Genomic DNA, 24,667 nt, shown 5'->3' with positions numbered 1-24,667 from the left:
CCTATTAGTCAAGCTTTGTCAGTTCACAGAGGTGCAAATGTAAAATAAATGATAGTGATAGACATTGGTAATTTCAAACCATAGCATAAGGTTGAAAATTCCTTCACCCAAATAGATAATTATTTGTCCACATCCAGTAGTAGAACCTAATGAATAAAGATAGTTGTGAAAATTGCTAAAACTAAACTGTGTGAACACCTCTTTTCAGCAGGACAAAATAGAATAATTTATCAAAGTGGAATTTCAATTAAATGGGAAATGGAAATGAAAATTTTCAATCAAAATGGAAAATTTCAATTTTCTCTAACAAGTAAAATCTAAATATACTTTAACTGGCTATTTCTTTCACACATGCTCAAGTAGAGTATCGATCAGTATCTAATGAACCATGAAAAAGAATTGGAACCATATCCAAAAACTCCTTATCATTTTAGGTGTAAGGAAGTCATGAGGCTTGCATAGTTACTCCAGTTTTTTTAACTGATGATTTCATTAGTGTTTCTCAGAGAAACAAAATAACATTCTCCATATAATTCTGTATGTAATTCCTTTACCATAACAATTCTCAAATATTCAGTACCCATCGATAAGCACTTAGTGTTATATCATTAGTTTTCTATATTCTTGGCATGTTGTCAATAATGAAACTGTGAGAAATTTCCATCTGGTATTTCTGATATTCTAAACAATGGATTTTTAAAAACTCAGAAATGCCCCTGATTATATGAAAGGATTAAGCTTAATGGGAAGAGAACAGTGTAATAGCTTTTCACCTTAAAGATTTCTTAAACAGGCTCATTTTTCCCATGGAAAGATTTTGAAAACCGTGATGGTTCAGGGTAACCAATAATTGTTAATGTCGAAGGGGGTAACTTAAAAAAATAGCTTTATTCAGGTATTATTGACATACACTAAATTGCACATATTTACAGTAAGTGATCTGATGAATTTTGACATATGTATACCCCTGTGAAGCTATCACCACAATCAAGCTAATGAAAATGTCCATCATAATTTTTGAAGATATCAATAATGTAAAATTTTGGTGATCATCATATCCCCAGGGGTATCTGGCCCTAGTAGGCCATATTTCTTGTCTATTGAGTGAACACATTTTCTCTAATTTATTGTCACTGAACAGAACAAAAGGGTGGGCAGAATTCAGGCTTTTAACTTTCAGCATTTTTGAGGAGCATCTGCATGGTGCTGAAGTTGGCCTTTGAATATATAAATGGACAGGTATGAAATCCTCAGCATGTCTATGGTGACTTAGCAATCCCACAAAGCCTCACAGTAGCTTGCCTGATGCCCCACCTTCTCTAGAGAAGGAGTAGTGGATGGGCTTATTCCTCCACTCTGTGTGTTGGACTGTGTGTTATTTTTTTTCCAACCACATCATTGCATAGACAATTTAGGAACCAATAAAGCACAAGTCTCGTTTGAAAAGATGTATCTAAATATAGGAATAATACATTATAAGCCAAGTGACTTCCCTTCTCTGAGTTTCTGTTTATCTGTCAAATATCTTCCATCTTATCAGAAAGAGCTGTAAAGGAAAATGGGTGGGTGGGGAAGCAGCAGCAAGCTTTCTGGAATGTCCAACTTCTCAAATAAAATAGACTGCACAGACAGCTTATAATTTGTATGGCTTTGGCTCAGGGTTTCTGAAAGGAAACATAAGTTGTTTTTGTCCTGCCTATTGCTGTCTTATTCGCCCTCAGTGCTGGTGGGAATGAAGTCTGGTAAGCTTTTTTCGGAGGCTCTCCTGATAGCTCTTTCCTGTACTCCACTATTTTAGGTTCTGTTTTGGAAACAGTTTATGGATGCAGCATTTAACCTCGGGGTTGCAGATTCCCTCGTCTCCATCTGTCAACAACCATCTTCACCCCTCCCCGCGAAGACCAGTCCCCTCCACAGATGATACTGCTCACCCTCAGAACTGTGGCCTTGAGGGCTCCAGCTTCCTTTCTTTGCCTCGGGTCCCAGGACACCAGTCCAGGTTTAACTTTATGAGTTGGGAGGGCAGCTTGCCTAATCAGTCACTCTTCAGCTGGGGGCTGTTTCTGCCTGCTCATCCTCTCTGATTCTCCCCCAAATGAGAGGAAGATTCCAGTGGATGTGGCACATCCCCTAATCTAGGCCTGCAGACCGGTGGCTGACGTGTGCAAAGGAAGACTCGGACCAAGCAGGCCTTTTTCACCTGCGTAATGACAGGCTTGGGAGTAGCGAAGCAGCAGCGGCGGCGGCGCCGGGAATAGGAGGAGGAGCGCAGGCAGCCGCCGGGGCGGGGCCGGGAGGAAGTGGAGGGGGAGGAGGAGGAGCTGAAACGCGAAAAGCGGCTGGTAGCAGCTCGGCCGGAGTTGCAGCAGCTGCGGCGGCGGCGGCGGCGGCGCTGACACCGCAACCTCCCCAAACCCTGAGTCCCGGCGGGGGCAGCAGCAGGGAGCGCCTGCCCGCCCGCCCGCCCCGTCACTGCACCTCGGCCCCGCCAAGCAGCCGTCGCTGCGTCCGGGGAACTGCCAGCTATGGCCGCGCCGCCCGATCCCAAAGAAGAGCTGCTGCCGCTGGCCAGTCCCGGGTCCCAGTGGTTCGGGGACCGGGGCGAGGGGGAGGAAGAAGCGGTGACGCCGAAAGGGGCCAAGCCCGAGCCGCAGGCGGGGGAGCCCGGACCTGGGCTGGGCTCCGGGCCCCGAGAAGCTGCGCCGCGGGAACTGGGCTCGGGCCCCGCCCGGCCGCCGCCCGTTGCCATGGAAACTGCATCCACAGGTAAGGCGGGCGGGCGCCGCTGCCCCGCAAATGGCGTCGGGGACTCGGGTCCCCCAGCCGGTCCCCTTCTCTGCAGCTCGCCTATGCACCTACCTCTCGCTCTCTATCTTGAGCACCAACCTTAACCCCACTTCGCCACAGGCGACTGTAAATATTAGCGGACTGGTAGGGACAGAAATTTTATTTTTCCAAAGGCTCGGAAGAAAACAAAATACTATTGATCCTTTTATTTCATTATCATTATTTTTCCGGCTTTCAAAGTTGTTCTCAGAGGCAAACCGCAGCATCCTGGCTGCCGCCGCGCCTGTGTACAAGTTTTTTCCTTCTTGGAAGGGGCTGGGGCCGTAGGGCCCGCTTGGCCAGTTGGGAAGATATTCTGAGGCGTGTTTGCGCGCCCGGCGCGCGCCAGCGACAGGGGACGCTGACAATAAAGCGACGGGCGGGCCTGCTGCCCCCAGACCCTGCTCGATCCAGGGCAGAGATGTGACTTTAACTCTCCCTTCCCTCCAAGAATCGCCACACCCTACTCCTAGCCCCTTTCCCTTCACCTCCTCTATCTCCCCCTCCCCCCGCACACTAAACCGAAACGCCAAGGTGTGTCTAATTCCAGAGGGACAGCGTTGCCAGAAGGTTGGGAGTTGTGGCGGCTCCCGCCCAGAACCCTTCTTTCCCAGCTGTCCGGATGCTCCCATCTCGAAGGGAGCTGTGAAACTTGCAACCCTTTAGAGCGGCCGCTGGCTGAGGTGTTAGAGGGCTTGAGTGGCGGTGAGTGTTCAGGCACAGTTTACCATCAGTCTGAACCTGTCTGGTCCTTTGGAAATTGCCCTGGGTTCGCCCTCCTTTCCTCCTTTCTCCTGACTTCCCCTTCCGAACTGGAGCACGTGGGTGCTCAGCGGGGACCAGGGATCCTGAAGCATTCTGTCCGAAGGCTGCCTGAGGCGAGCTTTGGGGAGGGGCTGCCAGCTTGGGTAGCTCTGTGTTTCCAGGGAGTGGGTGCTGTGTTGTGTTGTTTCTGGAGAAAGCTTTGGTGTGGTGGAATGAGAGTTGTGTAGTCTTGGAAATGTAGCTCCTGAAGGCCAGGTGCTGGGTGATTCTGTAGGAGGGGAAGGAGGGGCGGGACTGGCATGCTTGTTAATGGCAGCTGATTTAGGGGAACCCCTTTCTTAAGCCATTGCCTCTCTTAAGGGTCGTGTGGAGTGTCTTAGGTAGTCCTTAGGTAGTCTTAATTCTTCTCTAGTACAAACGATTTGAGCTGAGGAAAGGAGGTTTAGGGAATGTGTCGAATAAAACATTATGAAGGGAAGAAAAAAAGTAAAGAAAGAAAAAAGAGAGAAAGGAAAGGGAAAGAAAGACTCAAAAGCAGAAAACCCCACTTGTCATATATTAGTTATTATATGGAGGAGGGGAGGATTTAAGACTAAGAGAGATCTCAACTTCTTCATCTAAATGGAGAGAAAACAAATCTTTTTATAATTGCAAAAGAAGATGGCAGAAGCTAATAGACAAAGGAAGGTACACATTTCATTGGTTTACCATTACCATTCTTCGTTGAGAGTAGCTCATAGTACAGAACCTTTATCCACTGTCATCAAAGTAAATCATTTGTAAACACTGCCCACCTCCCATTGGTGTCCCCAAGGTTAGGTGAACTAGGGAGAGGAAGCTAAGCGCCCCCTGTTCAGTAACATACTATCCACTAAAATGGTTGCTATATACAAAATGCCTAGAACAACTGGGACAAAGTAGGCATTTGCAATTTTTAATATTATTATAGAAATAGTTTACTTTGTTGACTATATTAGGGGTTTCCTATCCTAGGCAACAAATACACTAATAAAATCGAACATGATGCTAACTTTGGACGGGCGGAGAATGAAGGGATGCAGAAGGAGCACATAGTTTGCATATTTATATAGAAACTTTTAAGTTTATTATTGCTGCTTGAAGGAATTTCTCATATAGTTGTTGGTTATTTAATGATTTAAGTTGTATGTTTCTTTTTTAGTAGACGGTATGGGCTGTTATTAGAGTCCCAGATGCCAGAAATGATATCTAAATAAATAACTAGATCTTGAAAAATTCAAATAAAATCGGGGCCAGCTTCCTTATCTGTTGTTTTGGCAGTTCTGCTGCAATAAGCAGAGTCAGCAGGTGCATCCTCAACTTAGTCAGGGACAAAATCCAGAGGAAGCCTGTGAAGCACATGGCTTTCCTTTTTTTAAAAGAATGGTGCTCTTTGGGACTCAAATCAAACTACGAAGTAACTTAGACTTTGAGTGTGATGCACTGTAAATAGCTTTTGTTTCTTTCTCAAATGGAATTCTAAAATTTAAGACAGATATTGATGTTTTAAAAACTTTTTTCTGAAAAACACCGCTAATCATGCTATCTGGACAGAAATTCTGTTATTTATTTTTATACATTGATGGTAATTAAAGTTCCTAAAGAAATATTTCCAAAAATATTTCTCAGTGATGTCCTGGAATGAATATATATTTAAACATCATTAAAGTTACACTATAAAACTCTGTCAGAACTGTATTCTCTACCTGTACTCCATCAGTACAGATATTCTCATTGCTTCTGTCCCTTTTGTGGGATGGAAATGTCCCTAACAAAAAGTAACACTTTTTTCTAAAGCTACAATTTTTCATGTCTAAAATTGATAATGGGCATGTGATATGATGTCTGTTGCCAAGGGAACATTTAATGCACTATATGTAGGCTACAACTTGTTAGATTGTTAATCATGAAACAGTGCCATCATCGAATAACTTTATACAAAGAATGTGAAGAGCAACACTTTGTTTTTTCACGATCAGTTATTTTATTCCTGGAAACTATTCAAAAGGAGCATACAATAACACAAGGATAGAAGAATCACCCTTTGTTTAAAGGAAGAATTTAAAATAGAATATTTGAACAAAATGCAATGGTAAGAATTAACTCATTGGCCACTTTGGAAATTAACTCATTGACTGATTCATGCATGGAAGGCAAAATAAATAAGAGAATGGAGAATGGTCTGGAGAAAGCAGCCCAGTGTGATGATTTGCTTTAGTGATATTGACTTATAGATAATTTGACTTAAATTTCTAGATGATTGCCAAGGGGGAGGGAAGTGAGAGAGGGAGAGAGCGGTATTTTTCTAATTTACTTGGACTACAGTGCTCATAAATTTATATTTTTCAAATGCTGAATGTGATACTCTATTGAAAAAAACTATTCTTAATCTATCATGATTTAAATACCTTTCAGAAATGTTTATATGTCCTGCATTTATTCTGTTTAATATAATAAATTGTACCATACACATTACCAATCATCTTCTAAAATCCATGTAGAGACTGGATTAGCTGTCTTTTCTTGTGGATGTGCTTGATGAATGTGCACATTTTTAAAAATTTTTGAGTCATTCCCAGCAATCCTCTTCAGAAGGTGTAAATTTCAGTCTTCTGTTTTCTTTCATCTTTTAAGAAAGCTACAGTTCTATTGAAATGGGAAGGAACACTACACTAGCTTTTACAATATTTTACAGAACCTATAAGAAAAATAAGAGTTTCTAATGCAATTTATTTCTCTGGACATAGGCTCTGAATATAATCAATGACATTTCTGGCAGTAACTACAGTACTTATCCTTTCATATTGGGAATTCAAATTAGGTTAAATTAAAATTTAGAAACACTTACATATCCTAAAATTACATTGATAAATAAATTTTATCAGAGCTTTCAGCATAACTTCCTTTTCATGAACTCACTGTTCCAGGAAACCCATCCTACTCATTATCCCTCAGATACACCATAGACCTTCCTGCTCCCATCTCTTCTCTAGGCTGTTCATCTACTTCTGACTCTGAAGGTTTGGAGAAGAGTTGTGTATTATTTTGTTCATTATACTGTCTATCTTGCATAGCCTGGAAGATAGACAAAATTTCCAAAAATTTTATGGAAAGTTTTTATTATCTGTAAAGTGAGAGACCATTGAGAGTCAATTCAATTTAGTAAACATTTATTGAATGCCCCCTTTGTGTAAGGATCTGTGCTAAACACAGGTTTTGGTTTCCTAGAACATGTGCACCTTTCTGTTTCACATTAGTATTTAGTTAAACAGTTCTTTTATGTCATTTTTCATTTTCCTCATTCCCAAGTCGTTGCTGGAAGATTGTTTAGAAGGGTATTATAATAATCTAACCACATGGGCACACAGGCATGAATTAGTTTTCTGAGGTCGACATAGGATAAATAAATACTAGCATAGCTTGCTCAAAGGGCATAGCTGGGGGGAAAACAAAATCTATCTATCTACCTAATTATCTAGCTAATTCTTTCTTCTTCATAGAAGTAACTGTGGCTGAATAGTACTCAGAGATCCTTGTATTAGTTAGTAGTGCTTTTATTTTAAAGTTAAAGGAAATTATCTCAGTGGTGACTAAGGGAGATTTGAAAAAAGGCACTGTAAAATATAGACGGCAGTGAAAATAAAAGACATATTTCAAGAGACTAATACATCCACACAGGAATGCTTTCCATGAAAGAATATGGTCAAAAGATGAAAGACAACCAGTTTTATTTGTTTAAATAATATTTGAGGGCAAAAAGAACAATGAGAAGAACATGAACTAGAGAGGCTCACTGCTTGTGGAAGATGCTCTAGTGAGAGTAATGAAGAAAAGGAGAGGGAAGAGTTTCTCAGTTCACATTTAACCCGTATTATTTAAAATGGACAGTGATCATTTTGAAATGTATAGGAATATTGAACCACTATGTTGTGTAATAGGAACTAACATAGTATTATAGGTCAATTATACTTCCAAAACAAACAAACAAACAAACTCATAGAAAAAGAGATCAGATTTGTGGTTACCAGAGATGGGGGGTGGGTGGAGGGGGAATTGGATGAAGGCAGTCAAAAGGTACAAACTTCCAGATAAGATAAATAAGTACTCAGGATGTAATGTACAACATAATTAATATAATTAACAGTGCTGTATGTTATATATGAAAGTTGTTAAGAGAGTTTGAGTTCTCATCACAAGGAAAACATTTTTTTCTATTTTTTTAGTCATATCTATGTGAGATAATGGAAGTTCACGAAAGTTGATCATTTAAAAATAAATAATTAAAATGGACAGTGATTCTTAAGCTGGGCAATCTAAAACATACGGAAAGAAAGACTGGAAGCCCAGGATAAGTAAACAGCAAGTAGAATACTGTATCACTGCTCTGATAAGATTGGCTCTTTGGAGCCAACTACTTTATATCTCATGGTATAGAATGAGTGTGGTAAGCAGTTTTGATGTCATTCCTAGTATCTCTTGAGAATAAGACTAATTTTAGAAAAGTTGAAATGGGGAATGATTTTCAGAAAAGGGAAAACAATGGATATTTAAAACTTACAAGCCAATATATTTGTTGCTGAGTGCTGGTAGAATCTAAGAATGCATTATTATGCTGAATATTTATAAACCCTTAGAAAATAATAAACATGTTGATCACCAGCAATTCCCATTGGTTCACTAAAAAAATTATGCCCATAAAACATAATTTTCTCTTTTTCATATTCTGAATCACCAACATATGCACAGCACTTACTATACACAGGAACTCTAGAAAGTACTCAACTTACATTAGAAAGCACGCTCTTTAATTTTGCAAATGGCACAAAGTTTCAAAAGATGATTGATATGGTAGATGGTAGCACTGCTATTTAAAATGTTTGATTTTAATGTTAACTCAAAAGCAAATTCTTTTTATTAAAATAACTTTTTACTCTAATTAAAAAAATTCCTTGTTGGGGTAAGAAGCACATGCACATGATATTAAAATTTAAAAGCTACAAAAGGGTATACATAGAAAAGGAAGTATTCACACTCAGTCTTTCAACCAGCCAGCTGTCATCCCTCTTCAGCAGCAACCATTGTTATCAAATTCGGCAATAGAGCATTATTTAATTAATTCATGATTATACTATTATCTGTTGAACCCCTGCTCTATGCCAGGCATTGTTCTAAGCACTAAGGGTACGGTACAGAAAAGGACAGATAAAAGTTTAAGAGAAGACAGAGAGGAGACAAAGAACAAAAAATATATGTCAAGGTATGATAAGTCCTAAGGAGAAAGTTAATATAGAGCAGTAGAGTGAGAGAGATAGTCAAAAAAGTCCTCTTTGATAAGGTGGCATTAAAGCAAAGACTTGAAGAAAGTGACAGAGTAAGTCATGCAGATGCAGAAGATCATTTTAGGCAGAGGAATAGTCTGTGCAAAGGCCCTGGGTGAAAGTACTCCCTGGAATGGCAGGGAGGTCACTGAAGTGGGATGAACAAGGTGAAAATGGTAGGAGATGGGCTCAGAGTGCAGGATGAGGGGTGATGGGCAGATTAGGTCCTATAGGCCATTTTAAGAGTTTTGGATATTACTCTGAGTTTGATGGGAGCCACTGGAGGGTTTACAGTAGGGGAGGAACATGTTTAGAGTTAAGCTTTAAATTAAGTTTAATGGATCACTCTGTACTGTGTTGAGAATCTAAAATGGGGGAGGAGGGGAGGAATATGGAGCAAGAATGACCAACTAGGAAGCCATTGTAATAATGCAAGCAAGAGATGATAGTGGCTTGCACTGGGGTGATACACTGGAGGAGGTGAAAAGTGCTTGGATTCTATATATATTCTAAGTGTAAAGCTAACAGTGTATCCCTAATGGGTTTTGTACGGGTGTGAGAGAAAAGAGTTAAGGATGACACCATTTTATGGCCTGAGCAAATACAAGAATGGAGTTGCTATTAGCTGGGATTGGGAAGACTTTGGGAGGGGCAGGTTTTGGGGAAAAGCCAGGAGTTTGGTTTTGCAAATGCTAACTCTGAAATGCTTATTAGATACCAAGCAGTGATGTCAAGCAGGTAGTGTGGAGGTCAGGGGTGGGGAATGGTCTGGTCTGGGTATGTAAATTTTGGAGTTGTTGGCATAGGGCTGAGATCACCAAGAGAGAGTGAGTTTTGACAGTGAAGAGGTCAAGGAGTCCTGGGATACCCAAATACTCAGAGTTTCAAGCAAAGGAAACTGAGTAAAAATGGCTTAATGATGTAGAGGGAGAACTGAAAAAGTGGGATGCCAGAAGGCAGAGAAATGTATGTTAAGAGGGATGGAATGATTGACTCTGTCAAATGCTGCTTGTAGGTTGGGTAAGATGAGGACTGAGAATCAGGCATTGGATTTGACAATGAGGAAGCCATGAATTTGATGAAGCTGTTCTATTGTGAAGTGTTGGGGGAAAACTTTGGTTGGAATGGGTTTTAGGGAAAATGAGAAAGGAGAAAACGAGAGACAATATTATAGACATAACTCTTTTGAAGGAGGAAACTAGAAAAATAGGAACTTAACTACCTGGAGGGTTGGGATCAAGAGAAGGGAAAGTTTTATTTAATTATTTTTTACTATGGGGGATATTAAAGCATATTTGTGAGATGATACAAATGATTTAATAGGGGTGGAGAGATGGATGGTACAGGAGAGGGAGGGGGCATTTCCTATACTATGTCCCTGAGCAGGTGAGGGGAAATGGATCAGGACACAGTGGAGGGATGATGTTAGGTAGACGTAAGGACAGTTCACGGATATAACTGGAGGAAAGACAGAGAAGGGGGCACAGGTGCACGGGTGGGGCTGAGGGTAGGTGGAAGTTCAGTGAAATAGGAAGAAAGGTCAACAGCAGAGTGAAGGCAAGAGTGGAGTTGGAAGTTTGAGAGGAGGGGAGAAGGTATACAAGTTTTGTGTAGGAGATTGGGAGAATTAAACGTCTAGGGGAAATGGTAGGAGTTCTAAGCATCCCCAGTGCCCACTTGCAGTTGAAGGTCATGAGCTTAAAGTGAGGCCAGTTACCATACATGTTGTCTTTTTTTCCCATCAGTGTTGATTTCAAGTAGGTGGACAGTTGGATTGGTTTTTGTTTTTTTCTGGTAAGTATGACAAGATGAGATGGGCAGTGGAGTTAAGGATGTGTGCAAGGCAGTGAGAGTACTGGCGGGTTGTGGAATCTGGGGAGGAGGAAGGAGGACAGAGGAGGATGAAGCACAGTGAAAAGGTGATGTGAACAGTGGGTTGTGCATGCTGGCAGGGTTGAAGAGCAGGAGCCGGGGTACTAAAGTAAGGGGGCTGAAAGGATAAGATTCAAGATGGAGTGTTTGATATGGAGATTATGGAGGGGGTACAGTTATTGAGGGGATTGGGAGACAGATGTAGTGGAGGACAAGGTCATCAGAGGAGTGGCGTCCAGAAGAATGGCAAGGCTGGGAGTGAGATAATTACCTACATGATTTCTGAAATTGCAAAGATTGCAGCAATTGGAGAATACAGTGAACTGGTGCTGATATCTTTAGGAAAGGACACAGTGGCCTGGGCTTCAAAGCTAGGGGATTTTAGAGGGGAGGGAAGAATAGTAGCCTGTAAAATTATGAATTTCTGACTGTAGGTTCTGCAAATTCTATTTAATATGTTCAGAATGTAGGAGACACAACTTAAAATAGTTCATTGTGGGGGATGGGAACTTTGAGGGTTGTAATTAACTAAATATGAGCTAGTGGTATGGTGAAATTACTAAAATATCTTATGTAATTTTAGGTAGTATTAATAGAAAGTCTTGGGTACACATTATATGAGGTAATAGTTCCCCTAGATTCTGTTCTAGGCAGACAAAATTTGGAATCTTATACTAAATGATGGGTGCCATGGTTTAGAGACACTGTAGTACAGTGAAAGGTGACTAGATTGGTGTGGCTTCTAGAAAAAAAAATGCTGTTTGAGAAATGGTTGAAAAAATTAAGACTTTTTAGCCAGAATAAGAGAATGAAAGGAGATCTGAAAGTAAAATTCAAATACTAGAAGAAATCTTATTAACCAAATGAAGACTTGACAGAGGTGATTTCACAAGGCAAAATTGGGACTGGTGGGTAAATCAGAGAAACACATTTCAACTTAATGAAGGAGAAAGTTCTAATAATTAGAATTGCCCAGAAAAGAGATAGATTGCCTCTCAGTTACTGATATTTAAGCACAAGTGAGGTTGCTGTTTATTGGGGGCAACAGAAAGGAAAATGTTAAGTTATACCAAGATCTTTATTCCTTCATAAGAGAAAACAATACACCTAACCTTACCTGTGGTTGTTAGAGAAGGCATATTTCTCAAGAATGAACAGCTCACAAATGAAACCAGAAACAGTACTCATCACAAAAACCACAGTTAACTTCAAATTGGCTCTCTAAAAAATGCACTCTCCACAGAATTGTAGCCATCTTTAAATTCTTCTATAGTTCTCCATTGTTGAGTAAAACTCTATAATGTAACATACTTGCCTCTTGAGAACTACACAGTTTTATACAATTTGGGGTTATTAACCTAAATGTGAAACATGCTATCTGCAAGCATCTCTTTTATTTATTCTTTTTTCCTGAACTATCTTTTTCATTTTTTTTACTACAGACTTTAATTCCGTAAATATTTGGTATATTCTAAAATGTTTGGGTAATTCATTAACTAATTCCATATTGCTAAAAGCATCATATGATTCTGTCCTTAGTCCTCTGCCTCACAATCTGCATGTTTATGCCAGATTATTTATTGTAAAATCATGTTTGCTGAGTTGCCTAATGATTTACATTCTTAGCTGGAACTGTTCTGCATTCTGACTTCCATGTCCAATCCCCAAATGGATTTTTCAATTCATCTACTGCATGAGATTGTTATAAAACCAGTTATAGACCAAATTCTTGCTTCCTGAATGTGGGGAATTTGTTGATTATCTCTCATCCTTAAAACTATCTAGGGCTTCCCTGGTGGCGCAGTGGTTGGGATTCCGCCTGCCGATGCAGGGGGCGCGGGTTTGTATGCAGGGGACACGGGTTCGTGCCCCGGTCCGGGAAGATCCCACATGCCGCGGAGCGGCTGGGCCCGTGAGCCATGGCCGCTGAACTTGCGCGTCCGGAGCCTGTGCTCCGCGACGGGAGAGGCCACAGCGGTGAGAGGCCCGCGTACTGCAAAAAAAAAAAAAAAAAAAAAAAGTAAAAAACAGTATCTAGAATTTTGTTTTATGCATAACAAGTCTTCATTTTTTAAAAACAAGTCTTGGACAACAGAAAATTGTGTGTATTCAAGTTACTGCTGATCCAGTTGGTGAGCGTAAGAATAAAAAGCAGTGTCACATCTCCCTTTGGCATGAATTTTTCAACAGATCCCGAAATATCAGGCCTCTCAAAATGTGGTCTGTAGATGACCTGCTTCAAGATCACGTGAAGCGATTCACGGACCTCAACTCAGGGAAACAAGCCTGCCAAATGCATGTTAAAACTTTAAGAAGCACTGATTTATTGATTCTCCTCCTTATGCTCAGCATTTTGCTAGGAGCTGTGGGGATTGATGGAACATGAACCAGGTCCTCTTTCTCCATTCCTCCAAGCTTACTGTCTAGATGGGAGATGTGACTAACCCACACAAAACAAAGGTAGTTTGTCCAGCCTGGTGCTTGGATGGATGCTACAAGCACTGTACAAATTTCATAATTTTATGGGTTCCAGGTTACCTGGTGTCTTGAAAGAGGTGGAGTGTGACTTATGCCTAAAGCATAGAGAGATTAGAAATAAGCAGAAGTGGCAGAAAGGCAGTTTTAGGTGAGGGGAGAGACATGGGTGATGACATAGAGATGAGCAATGCCCAGCATGTTTTAACCTGCCCATTCGGGTTCAGGGAGACAGATTCTGGGGGTGTTTGAAAGCTATTCATGGGACTCTAGACTCCTTTTATATGGATTCTGGGACCTTTGAAGGTTTATACGTGAGGGAAGTAACACAGTCAGCCCTCTGTATCCTTGGGTTCCACATCCACCTTCACTGATATGAAGGGCCCACTGTACTATACCATTTTATGTAAGGGACTTGAGCATCCATGGATATTGGTATTTACACGGGGTCCTGGAACCAATTCCCAATGAATACTGAGGAATGACTGTATAAAGCTGTGTTAAGGAAGATTAGTCCAACAGTGGCATAGATGATGAACTCAACGGGGATGATCCTGAAACCTGCACTTCTGCTGAAAGAAGCCTGACTCAATAACATCAGTTTCAGAGGCTTGATTAAATAAACATGGGAATGAAGAGGAAGGTACCTGGGAAGAAAGAGGAGGAAAGATGAGCACTTCATGGGAACATTCAACAGGACTTTGTGACTGACAGGACACGGGGGATGAAGGGAGGAATGAATCAACTCTAAGGTTCTGTTCCTATGGCTGGGAGAATGATGGTGCTGTAGAGAAGTGGGAGGGGGCACTGGTCAGACAGATGAGGATAATGCATTCATTTTTATCATATGGGGCTCAAAATGAAGAAAAGCATTTGAGTGGAAATCTCCATTTGGCTCTGTATATTAAGGAACGGATTTTGGAGATGAAAACAGGATTGTAGATAAAGGTTTAGAAAATTAGAAAAGGGGGGACTTCCCTGGTGGTGCAGTGGTTAAGAATCCATCTGTCAATGTAGGGGACATAGGTTCGAGCCCTGGTCTGGGAAGATCACGCATGCCACGGAACAGCTAATCCTGTGCACCACAACTACTGAGCCTGTGCTCTAGAGCCCGCGAACCACAACTACCGAGCCCGCGTGCCACAACTACTGAAGTCTGCATGCCTAGAGCCTGTGCTCCGCAAGAGAAGCCACTGCAATGAGAAGCCCGCGCACTGCAACAAAGAGTAGCCCCTGCTTGCTGCAACTAGAGAAAGCCCGTGCGCAGGAATGAAGACCCAATGCAGCCAAAAATAAATAAATAAAAAAATTTTTAAAAATTAAAAGAAAATTAGAAGAAAAGCCATAGAATAAATTAGTTTTTTGGAAGAGATTATGTAGTATGGGAGGAATAAAGGGCCAAGAACAGAGCAAGTGCTCCTTGTGTCTTACTAGCTGAGTGGCATTAGGCCAGTTATTGAACCTCCCTCAGCCTTGGATTCTGTGTATGTGGCACTAGGTCTTGTAGAGTGCCTGGCAATTAGGTGGTAACTCCCCTCATTATTATAGTATCATGGAAATAAAAATGGCATGGTATAGAATTAGTCTTGACCGAGAAGACAGATTTGTCTAGTCTTGGCTTTGGCACCTAATATCATGTCAATGTGGGCAAATTTGCTTTATGTCTCAGTTTCTTCATATGTAAAATGGGCATGATACCATTGTCCTGGCTACCTTACAGGGCTGTTTTGAGGATAAAATGAGATAACAAGAGGAGGTACATGCAAATTGCAAATTACTCTACATCTGTAAGGAACTACTAATAGGAAGCCTGGTAGCACTGTCAGATACAGAAGAGAGGTCTAAGAGAATAAAGATTGAGAAAAAATCATGTCACCTCGGCCCTAGGTGTTTTAATAGAAAATGCTTGCTGTGCTTAGCTGAACCTCAGCCAAATGTTAGTGGGGAATGGCAGGAGAGCGAGGAAGAGTGGGGCTGGGGAGAAGTTGGTTCTGGCAATCCACATTGGGAGACATTTTGGCTATGAAGAGTACAGTTGGAGTGGCGAACCACCCCATTCTTCATGTCCTAAAGAGTGAACTGTGGCTGGAGCAGGGCTGAGGTGTGCCCATAGGGGCCAGGTGAGGTCTATTCTTAATCACCTGCTCAGTGGAAGGGCAGTAAATGTAGAAAGCTGCCCCATGTGTGCATGGTAGTCTGGAAGAGGCTGTTTCCCAGAGAGGCTATCACAGTGAAAGCCAGCCCCTGCACCTCACCCCCACCTCTCCCCCCAAGCTTAAATTAATTGGCCCTCTGGGCTTGTAGGTACTTGTATGCTAGTCTTACAGCTCTATAGATTTAAAAGTCTTCCATAAATAGATTAATACTTCTGGAAAGATGGAGTAGACAGCTTTTCCTTATCCCTGTTGCTAAGTACAGCTAAAAATTCTGGACATTATATACAAGATAAGCATAAAAGACTGTGCGGTGAAAGTAGCATACTTGTAAGGCATTAACCTAGATGAAAACCTATCTGAACTAGAGTGAGAGAGAAAAGCTGGGTGAGGGGGACAGTAGCTAAAACTTGGAATGACAGAACTTGAGAATCCATAGATTTTTCTTGCAGTAGGATTCTCAAACTAACTCTATGAACAGAATAGGAGGGTCACAGTGAAACTGCAACACATATAAAGAAAAAAATAGAGGCGCTTTATTTAACCATAGTTAACTCTCAGTCAATGGGGCAAGCCAGCTTCCCCCCGGGTGAGGAACTCTTAGTCTTATTAACTCAAGGTACCCAGAACCAGGAGCTGAGAGTTGTGCTTGGCTCCGGGAGGGTTGACCACATGCAGGGCTGGGCCAAGTCCTGAGGGTACTGAGAGCACCGGAGCAGAGATGGTAGCAGAAACCTGGACTCTGGTTGAAAGAACTGAAGATTTACAGCCTGCACAAGAGAAGATAGGATGGGTTATGACAGTCACCTAAAAACACATAAAGAGCTGCCACGTGGCCTAGGGACTGCGTATGTTCTACGTGACTCTGGAGGATGGAACTGTGGTCGATCATGAGTGAAGCTGTGAAATATGAAAATAGCTTGGACTACCTCATATGGTGGTGAGTTTCTTGTTACTGGAGGTATGTAAGCATAGCTGGGTTGGTTGCTTATATGACAGAGGAGATGTAATAGGGAGGATACATTAGGTTAGTAATTCTTTATCTTTTCAGGATCACAGATCCCCATTGGAGAATCTGATGAAAGCTTTGGAATCTCTGCTCAGGAAAGTGTACTTACAAACACCATTTTGGACACAAATTCTAGCATTTTTTCAGAGGCCTTTTATGGATGGAGGAATTAAATAACTTTCTAACTCTTAGAGATCAATAATTTCGGATACTGTCATATATATCACTGTTTATACAGCAGCAATATTTTCATGGTTTAATAAAATCTCATTGAATCATCCATTTATTTATTCAGCAAGTATTTATTAAGCACGTACTATGTGTGTGTGTTTGCATACACACACACAGAAACACACACACACACACACACAAGGTATGTAGTTGAGTAGGTGATACTTAAATATGTAACCAGAATATAAAAATAAATGCAGTGAAATAACAACATAGTCTATTATGAAGAGTCTAAATTAAGGAAAAGTCTGCATTCCATAAATTCTATTTTGTTAGTTTCAGGAATATGTGATAACTGAATTTGTGGCTCTCAAAGGATTACTGAGCCATCCTCTTTCCAAACTGGCCCTGGTGAAGTGGGAGAAAGAGTGTGAACTTGGAGACGCCATGCTGGTTTCCCATCTCAGCTCTTCCAATGGCCAGTAGCTAGTCTCAGCCTCTCTGGGAAGGGCTAAATGGTGGGTCTATATGAATCTGTAGTGTCTAGATAATGATGTATCGTTTGTCTATTCACTGTTTCTATGTACACTGTACACTTCTGTGTACACTTTAGTCATTACTAAAGTTTTTAGAACCAGTGGTTACTTTAGGCAACATTCCTTTACTGATTATCAGGAGATGCTTGGGGTTGGAGTAGGGGAAGATATTAATTCTCCCTCTAATAATATCCCCATCAGCCATCTAAAGTCACAATAAATAAATAAACAAACAAATAAATAGATATCCTCTGATGTGAACAATTAATGTTTTCTCAATTTTATGTAAAATATACATGCGATATTAAAAAAAAATCTGTACTACTTTTATTATTTACATATGAGCACATCATCAAAGTAAAAAGGTGCTCCCTGTGCAAATCCAACTTTAAAATACTAAGTCAACTGGCTTCTACTCCAACCAGACTGTAGCCCCTAAGCACCATCATATATAGAAATTTTGGAGTTACTACTACTGATCATACTATTAATTTATTTAGCAAACCTTTTATTATAGATAATACAAGGTAAATTAAATTGCAACCCAGCATGTTTGCATTACCAGAATTGAACTTATGTGAGTTTATTTTTTAAATTGAATCCATGGCATTAGAGAAGTGTCCCTATTTTATTTTACCATAAGTATGAGAAAGAATAAACACCTAGAAATTGTATAACCTTTTAAAGGCCAAGCAGTTTCTGTTTATAATTTGTATGTTTGCATATCAGAAGTCTCAGAAGAATTGGTTTCATTTCTGTGAATAAAGTGGAACAATTTAAAAATACATTTTTAAAGAGAGGTAATGTACTTTCTAGAGAAATGAGTCCCAGAAGTATCCTATCTTGAAGGTAAACATGTGTTAGGAGTAGGGACAATTTGCAGTGGCCTGTCAAGGCCGTCTGTGTTACTTTTTTTTTTTTTTTTAAGTGTAGTAATCTCCTCTGTGCTCAGTAGTTATCTAACTATTATAATAACTCCCAGGAACATTGGTTCCTAAAAGGAATCTTTATCAATCTGTTAAAAGCAAAAAAAGCTCCGCCATTCTCCCAGATGGGGGACATCGAGGTCAACCTTTAACTGTATCAGTTAACACATAATGACTATGTTTGCACTGTGATGGCTCTTGTGAAGATGTCTTTTTGATATTGAATTGATGTTGACATGCTCCACTGTATAATCACATTATTATGAATCTTGTGAAACATAATTTTCAGTTCATAAAAGGAAGGGTCGGTACATCAGTTGATCACAAGAACCTAGAACTCCTTTTTTTTTCTGTGAAGGTCCCTGTCCTTCAAGGAAAAAAAAAATCAGCAGATGACTGTGTCTAAGTAAAATGGGACTTAATTTAGTTGATTTTCTTAGTGAAATGGAAATGGTCAACTCTACAGCCTTGTTTTAAAATTGTAAAAACAATAGTAAAAGAAATGTTTGCAAGAGAAAACATTTATTCATGATCTCACTTTCTTTCTCTTTTTTAAAAAATCTCACCCTCTGCACAACTCTTAGTGCCAACTTCATATGGTGGTTTGAGGAGTCAGTGAGCTAATATTTGTAGTTCTTGACACATAGTAGTGACTGTATAAATGTTTGCTATTCTTATTATTGTTATTAATTCCCTATCAATTTTATTTATTTGCATAATAATCACCAACCTCCCTTAAGAACTTTAGAATGGATGCAACACTGATGTCCTTTATGGAGTGATCCTCATTTTACAAATGTGAGCCACATCTCTGGCTCCCGAGTCTCATGCTCTCTCTATTGTACCACAGTGCCCTTCTGCCTTTGAAATATAGTAGAAGGAAAAATAACACTGTCTTACAAGACAACAAAGCCAGGACCTGGAATTCAGCTTTATCTTTCAGGGAGAGAAGACAATAATAGGAGTCTTAGCTGGAGAGACTGGAGAAGAGACAGGAGGAGAGATGAAGGTGGAGAAGAGAGGGGGCAATGGGGTTGGAGAGGGGTGGTGATGGAGGGAGGAAGCTTGACCTCTGGAATGGACACAAATAAACAAAGGGGAGGGGAGTTAAGACACGGAAAGGGAGAGAGTTAGGGAACAGAGAAATACACAGAGGGAGGGAGGCCCTTCGAGAAAGCCAAAAATATATCTGTATTTCTGTCTTTATATAAAGGAATGGATTTGTAAAAAAAAAAAAAAAAAGAGGAAAAGAGAAGTAGGTAAGAAAGCTTTCCTAAATTCTAGAATCTGGAGTGAGACCAGGTTCTTGGCTTTACTTCCCTTTGAAATGGTAATTTGCATCCTTACAGTTGCTTAGATCCTTAAACCTCCAGTGACTTTTCTAAATGGAGTGACCCCAGCAGGCCCCTGTGGCTCAAGGGTAGGAGTTGTTCTCAAGGTGTTCTGTACAGGGCTGCCCAGAGCTATCTCACCCCCAGGCTGGATGAAATCAGGCAGTGGGCTGAGTCAGGCCTGTGGGCCAAATGTTCCTTCCTCTGGGGATTTTCCAAAGGGCTCACATTAACTTTGTCTAAATGGAGAAGAATTTAGCTCAGGGTTTTCCCTTAGATGTAAGAGATTATTTGTAAACTCTTCCCTATGTACAATGAGCACTGAGGTTTGCAAATGCAATGGTCTGGATAGCGATATCAAGAAGTTAATTGGTTTTTCTTTTACCATGCTCAAGTATAAAAATGTACTTATACCTTGACTGGGGAACAAGGCTAGTTAAGGAAAAGAGAGAAAACAGATAAAAGTGAAGGAAGTTAACATTTATTTAGCACCTAGTGCTAGGCAGACAGGCACTGTGACAAACACTGTATATACTTTCTTAGATTAGTTTAGGATCCAGTGGCCTATTAATAGGTAGCAGAGGACTGTATCGTCATTTAGCTAATCTGAGCAGTGATGACAGATAATTTGCATAATTCTCTTTATTTGCTTCCAGCCAAGACCAAAAACTAGACACAGATAAGTCTTCTAGTGAGATCCCAGGATGGGGGACCAGATGTTGGGGTTCATGTCCTAGTTGGTAACACGTGTGCATTTTCAGAAATGTATATTTAAACCACACTCTTCCTGGGGCCTGTTGAAATAGTAAGCTAAGCATTTGGGGTCCTTCCTATCCTTGCGTCAGTGATGATTTGCATACATGTACTTGTTTGTGTTCTATCAAGTGCATGAATGTTTCTTCTTGTCTAGTCTGCAAGTCCCTTGAGGCAGGTGTTATGTCTCCAATAGTCTCCATAATCCCTAGCAGAGGGTCAAGTATATCAGTGTCAGAATTTCATTGTTTGATGATTTATTTTATTTTTTCCTTTGATTACATAAGATGCTCTTAGTACTATATTGGGATCATAGCACATTTTCATAAGCTTCAAAGTTCACAGAATCAATGACTATTCATAGACATTAGAAGTAGGATTTGTATCTTTTGTGTATGACTCATGTGACCAATATTAAATCAATTACAGTGTAAATTCTTGCTCCTATTTCTGTGTTATAAGAATAATAAGCAAAGGGGCTTCCCTGGTGGCGCAGTGGTTGAGAATCTGCCTGCCAATGCAGGGGACACGGGTTCGAGCCCTGGTCTGGGAAGATCCCACATGCCGTGGAGCAACTAGGCCTGTGAGCCACAACTACTGAGCCTGCGCGTCTGGAGCCTGTGCCCCGCAACAAGAGAGGCCGCGATAGTGAGAGGCCCGCGCACTGCGATGAAGAGTGGCCCCCGCTCGCCTCAACTAGAGAAAGCCCTCGCACAGAAACGAAGACCCAACACAGCCAAAAATAAATAAATTAATTAATTTTAAAAATTAAAAAAATATATTATTTCTAATTGTGATAAAATGCACATAATGTTTACCATCTTAACCATTTTTAAGTACAGTTCTGTGGTATTAAGTACATTCACATTACTGTGTAACCAGTACTCCATCTCTCTCCAGAACTCCCTCTATACCCATAGAACACTAACTCCCTAGTCCCTCCTCCTCCAGTCCCTGGCAACCACCATTCTACTTTCTGTCTCTATAAATTTGACTATTCTAGGAGGACTTACTACTTTTTGAGCAAAAGAAAGTAATATTGTTTTTCTATAACCTGTTATTGGTTCTCTGGGATGGCTCACATGTAACTGACTCATGATCAGAATAACCTTCAAAAGGTTTTAAAGCATCACAGTGCTTTGGGCTTGGTAAGAAAGTAGCACACTGGTGATCTTTGGACACGTCCTTCAGATGCTGCCCAGTCCCAATCAGAATCAGCATTCTCCTGACAGGCGGTAGTCTGAGAGCATAGTATCTGGAGTAGCTTTGCCCGGGTTTGAATCCTGGCCTACCATTTTCTAATCATGCGATGTTGGGCAAGTCGATTGAACTCTGAGAGTCTCAGTTTCCTCTTCTGGAAATCAGTAGAACATGCCTTACAGTATTGTTGTGAGGCTTCAATGAGTTGTTATATATAAGAGCATTTAGAACAGAGCCTGGTGCATCATAAACATTTAATCAATATTAACTACTATCATTTCTCAGGTGAGCTCTTAATCTAAGTACCTTGTATTGTCAGTCTGAGCTGACCAGGGACATGATTGAACCATGATCATGGAATATTTTAAGACCTTGCCACAGTGTTTTAAAAATCAGCCAGAACTGGGATGTCAAATATAGTCATGGTTGGTAAAATTTCTGGGGTTCTACTTTGGTCCCAGTGTGTTTCTCCAGTTTTTTTTTTTTTTTTTTTTTTTTTTGCGGTACGCGGGCCTCTCACTGTTGTGGCCTCTCCCTTTGCGGAGCACAGGCTCCGGACACGCAGGCTCAGTAGTTGTGGCTCACGGGCCCAGCCGCTCCAATGCATGTGGGATCTTCCCGGACCGGGGCACGAACCCGTGTCCCCTGCATCGGCAGGCGGATTCTCAACCACTGCGCCACCAGGGAAGTCCCCTGTTTCTCCAGTTTTGATAATGGAAATATGAAGTGTGAACATTCTTGTGGCCTTAATATGGTGACTCACAACACTGAATATACTGTGCACTATTCAAAAAATTGTAAATCAAAGCATCACATACTAGAAGGATTGCTCAGGATCCTCCATATCATAACAGAAAGTGGTCAGGAGATAGATTGTGGCCCCGTGTAAGGATTTTTCCCCTTTACATTAGCTGAAACTTCCTTCCTCTTCCCCCAGGATTTAAGTGGAAGAAATTGATTGCTCTAGTTGAAAAATCAAGAGTTCCTCCTACCCCCACTGCACCTGTTACAATTTCTTTCCCATTCCACATTCACAGACTAAAATAAGGTTGTTCTTTCTCCAAGAACAAAGGTTTTGACCTCTACTTACTGCCAGTATTGTCTGACTGACATGGTGAGACAAGCAAGGGTTGTATCAGCAACTCTGTATTCAGAAACCTGGGGATAACAACTCACTTGTGAATACCTGGTTCATTTCTCATGTTTGGAAACTTTATGTTCCCTGAAGTCTCACTATTATATCTCCACAGCCTAGAACAACGCTTGGCATGTAAGAGTGTTCAAAACATGTATATTGAATGAAAGAATGATTGAATGAATGAATGGCTAGATTTCTTTGGTGAAGTCCTGGGGAGATTACAGGGAGACATCTAGAAGCAAAAAAGTCTAAGCCCTAAAATTTCCAGGTACTCCATTTAGTTTTTCCCTGTTCAGAAAGTATCATGTGCTTCTTCACTGCACCTTGCCTATTTTACTTTTGTATTTTTCCATTTTAAAACATGTTTTCCACATAATAATCACAAACTCTTCATTTTCTTCTCATATGAATAGAAAGACCACTACTATAATCTCGTTTTTATTCCCTTTCCATCCCTGAAGTTGTGTTTATTAGATCTGCATAATTGTGCCTGCGAGAACACCCACAAGCTTTTCTTGTTCTTTTGCCCAGACAGGACTCACTCCTCCATTGCTGAACCAGCCTGTATTCTTGCAGAGGCAGGGAGTAACGGTGTCCCAGGAGGATGCTGAGATTCTCAAAGCAGCTTTTTTCATGGAGCAAATTAAGGACAAACACAAATCATTTTGGGATTTCGACCTAAATCTTAACCCATTTATTTTCTTAAAATAAATCTTTTTTCCTAGTGTCTTTAAAATGTTTGTAAAAAAAGCACTATTCTCTAATTGTTTCTTTCCAGATTGAAGACTTTGAGAATAAATGACACTAGTGGCAAAACTCCAATGGCTATGTAATTTATAAACATTTTATGAAGTTTATCTGACCATTTATAGGACACAGGTTCTACAAGTTTTGTATTTCTTCCGATGTCTTCCTTTAGTGAAGTTGCGCTGGCTATGTAATTTATAAACATTTTATGAAGTTTACCATTTATAAGACATAGGTTCTACAAGTTTTGTATTTCTTCCGATGTCTTACTTTAGTGCAGTTGCACTGGCTATGTAATTTATAAACATTTTATGAAGTTTATCTAACCATTTATAGGACATTGGTTCTACAAGTTTTGTATTTCTTCCGATGTCTTACTTTAGTGAAGTTGCACGCAAAATTTCCCTTCTCAAATCACATGTGCCTTCCTTTTTCAATTTGTTTTAGCTTATCCTTCGAAGGGTGTGCAGTTACACTTTCTTAACAGATATTATTAACAGGTATTTAAGTTAGAATAGCAATAATAGCTATAGTTTATGAAACATCATCCATGAGTCAAGCTGATTCTGTGATTTAACTTAATTATACCATTTAATCTTTCAAAAATACTGGATGTAATTTACATACAGAAAAGTAAACAAATGTTATTTGTACAGTTTGGTGTATACATGTGTATACACGTCCATGTAACTGTCACCCAGATCAAGAAGGAATATTTCCATCATCCAGGAAGGCTCTTTCATGCCACTTCTCTCAGTCAATCCCCCATTCCCAGAGGCAATCATTATTCTGGCTTCTATCACCACAGAATAGTTTTGCCTGTCTTTGAATATTTATGAAGGGAGTAATTCAGTATCTGGCTTTTTTTGCTTAATAAGATGCTTTTGAGTTCATTCATGTTATTTTCTGTACAGAGAGTTATTTTATTGTATCACTGTTTAGTAGCCTACAATATGAATATATCACAATTTATTCATTTGCTTGTTGATGGACTTTTGGGTTTGGGTTCTCCCCTTATTTTTTGGCTGTTAGGAATAAAGCTGCTATGAATATTCTTTTTTTTTTTTTTTTTTTTTTTTTTACGGTACGCGGGCCTCTCACTGCTGTGGCCTCCCCGGTTGCGGAGCACAGGCTCCGGACGCGCAGGCTCAGCGGCCATGGCCCACGGGCCCAGCCGCTCTGCGGCATGTGGGATCTTCCCGGACCGGGGCATGAACCCGTATCCCCTGCATCGGCAGGCGGACTCGCAACCACTGCACCACCAGGGAAGGCCGTGAATATTGTTGAAACATACCATTTTGTGGATCTGTGGAAACATTTCTCTTAAGTATGTACTTAGGAGTACTTCCTTCCAGGCATAGGGTAGGCCTATGTGCCTATATTTACTTTTTTTTTTTTTTTTTTTTTGTGGTATGCGGGCCTCCCTCCG

The 24,667-nt window shown here is 40.5% G+C and overlaps 1 protein-coding gene across 2 annotated transcripts in view; it reads left to right on the top strand.

The window, feature by feature from the left end:
• The first annotated feature begins 2,370 nt into the window (after window positions 1-2,370).
• The window catches only part of RTN1 (reticulon 1), a 237,236-nt gene continuing 214,939 nt past the window's right edge, over window positions 2,371-24,667 (top strand). For both annotated transcript variants that reach the window (XM_028496097.1, XM_028496096.1), the window contains exon 1: window positions 2,371-2,766. In XM_028496097.1, the coding sequence (XP_028351898.1) occupies window positions 2,526-2,766 (241 nt within the window). In that variant the 5' untranslated portion in view covers window positions 2,371-2,525. The remainder of the gene's footprint in view (window positions 2,767-24,667) is intronic.

This window comes from Physeter macrocephalus, chromosome 11 (assembly GCF_002837175.3).
Source record: "Physeter macrocephalus isolate SW-GA chromosome 11, ASM283717v5, whole genome shotgun sequence".
NCBI classification, from domain to species: Eukaryota; Metazoa; Chordata; class Mammalia; order Artiodactyla; family Physeteridae; genus Physeter; species Physeter macrocephalus.
The sequence above is the reverse complement of the archived record's forward strand: the minus strand, read 5'-3'. Positions and strand labels throughout refer to the sequence as shown.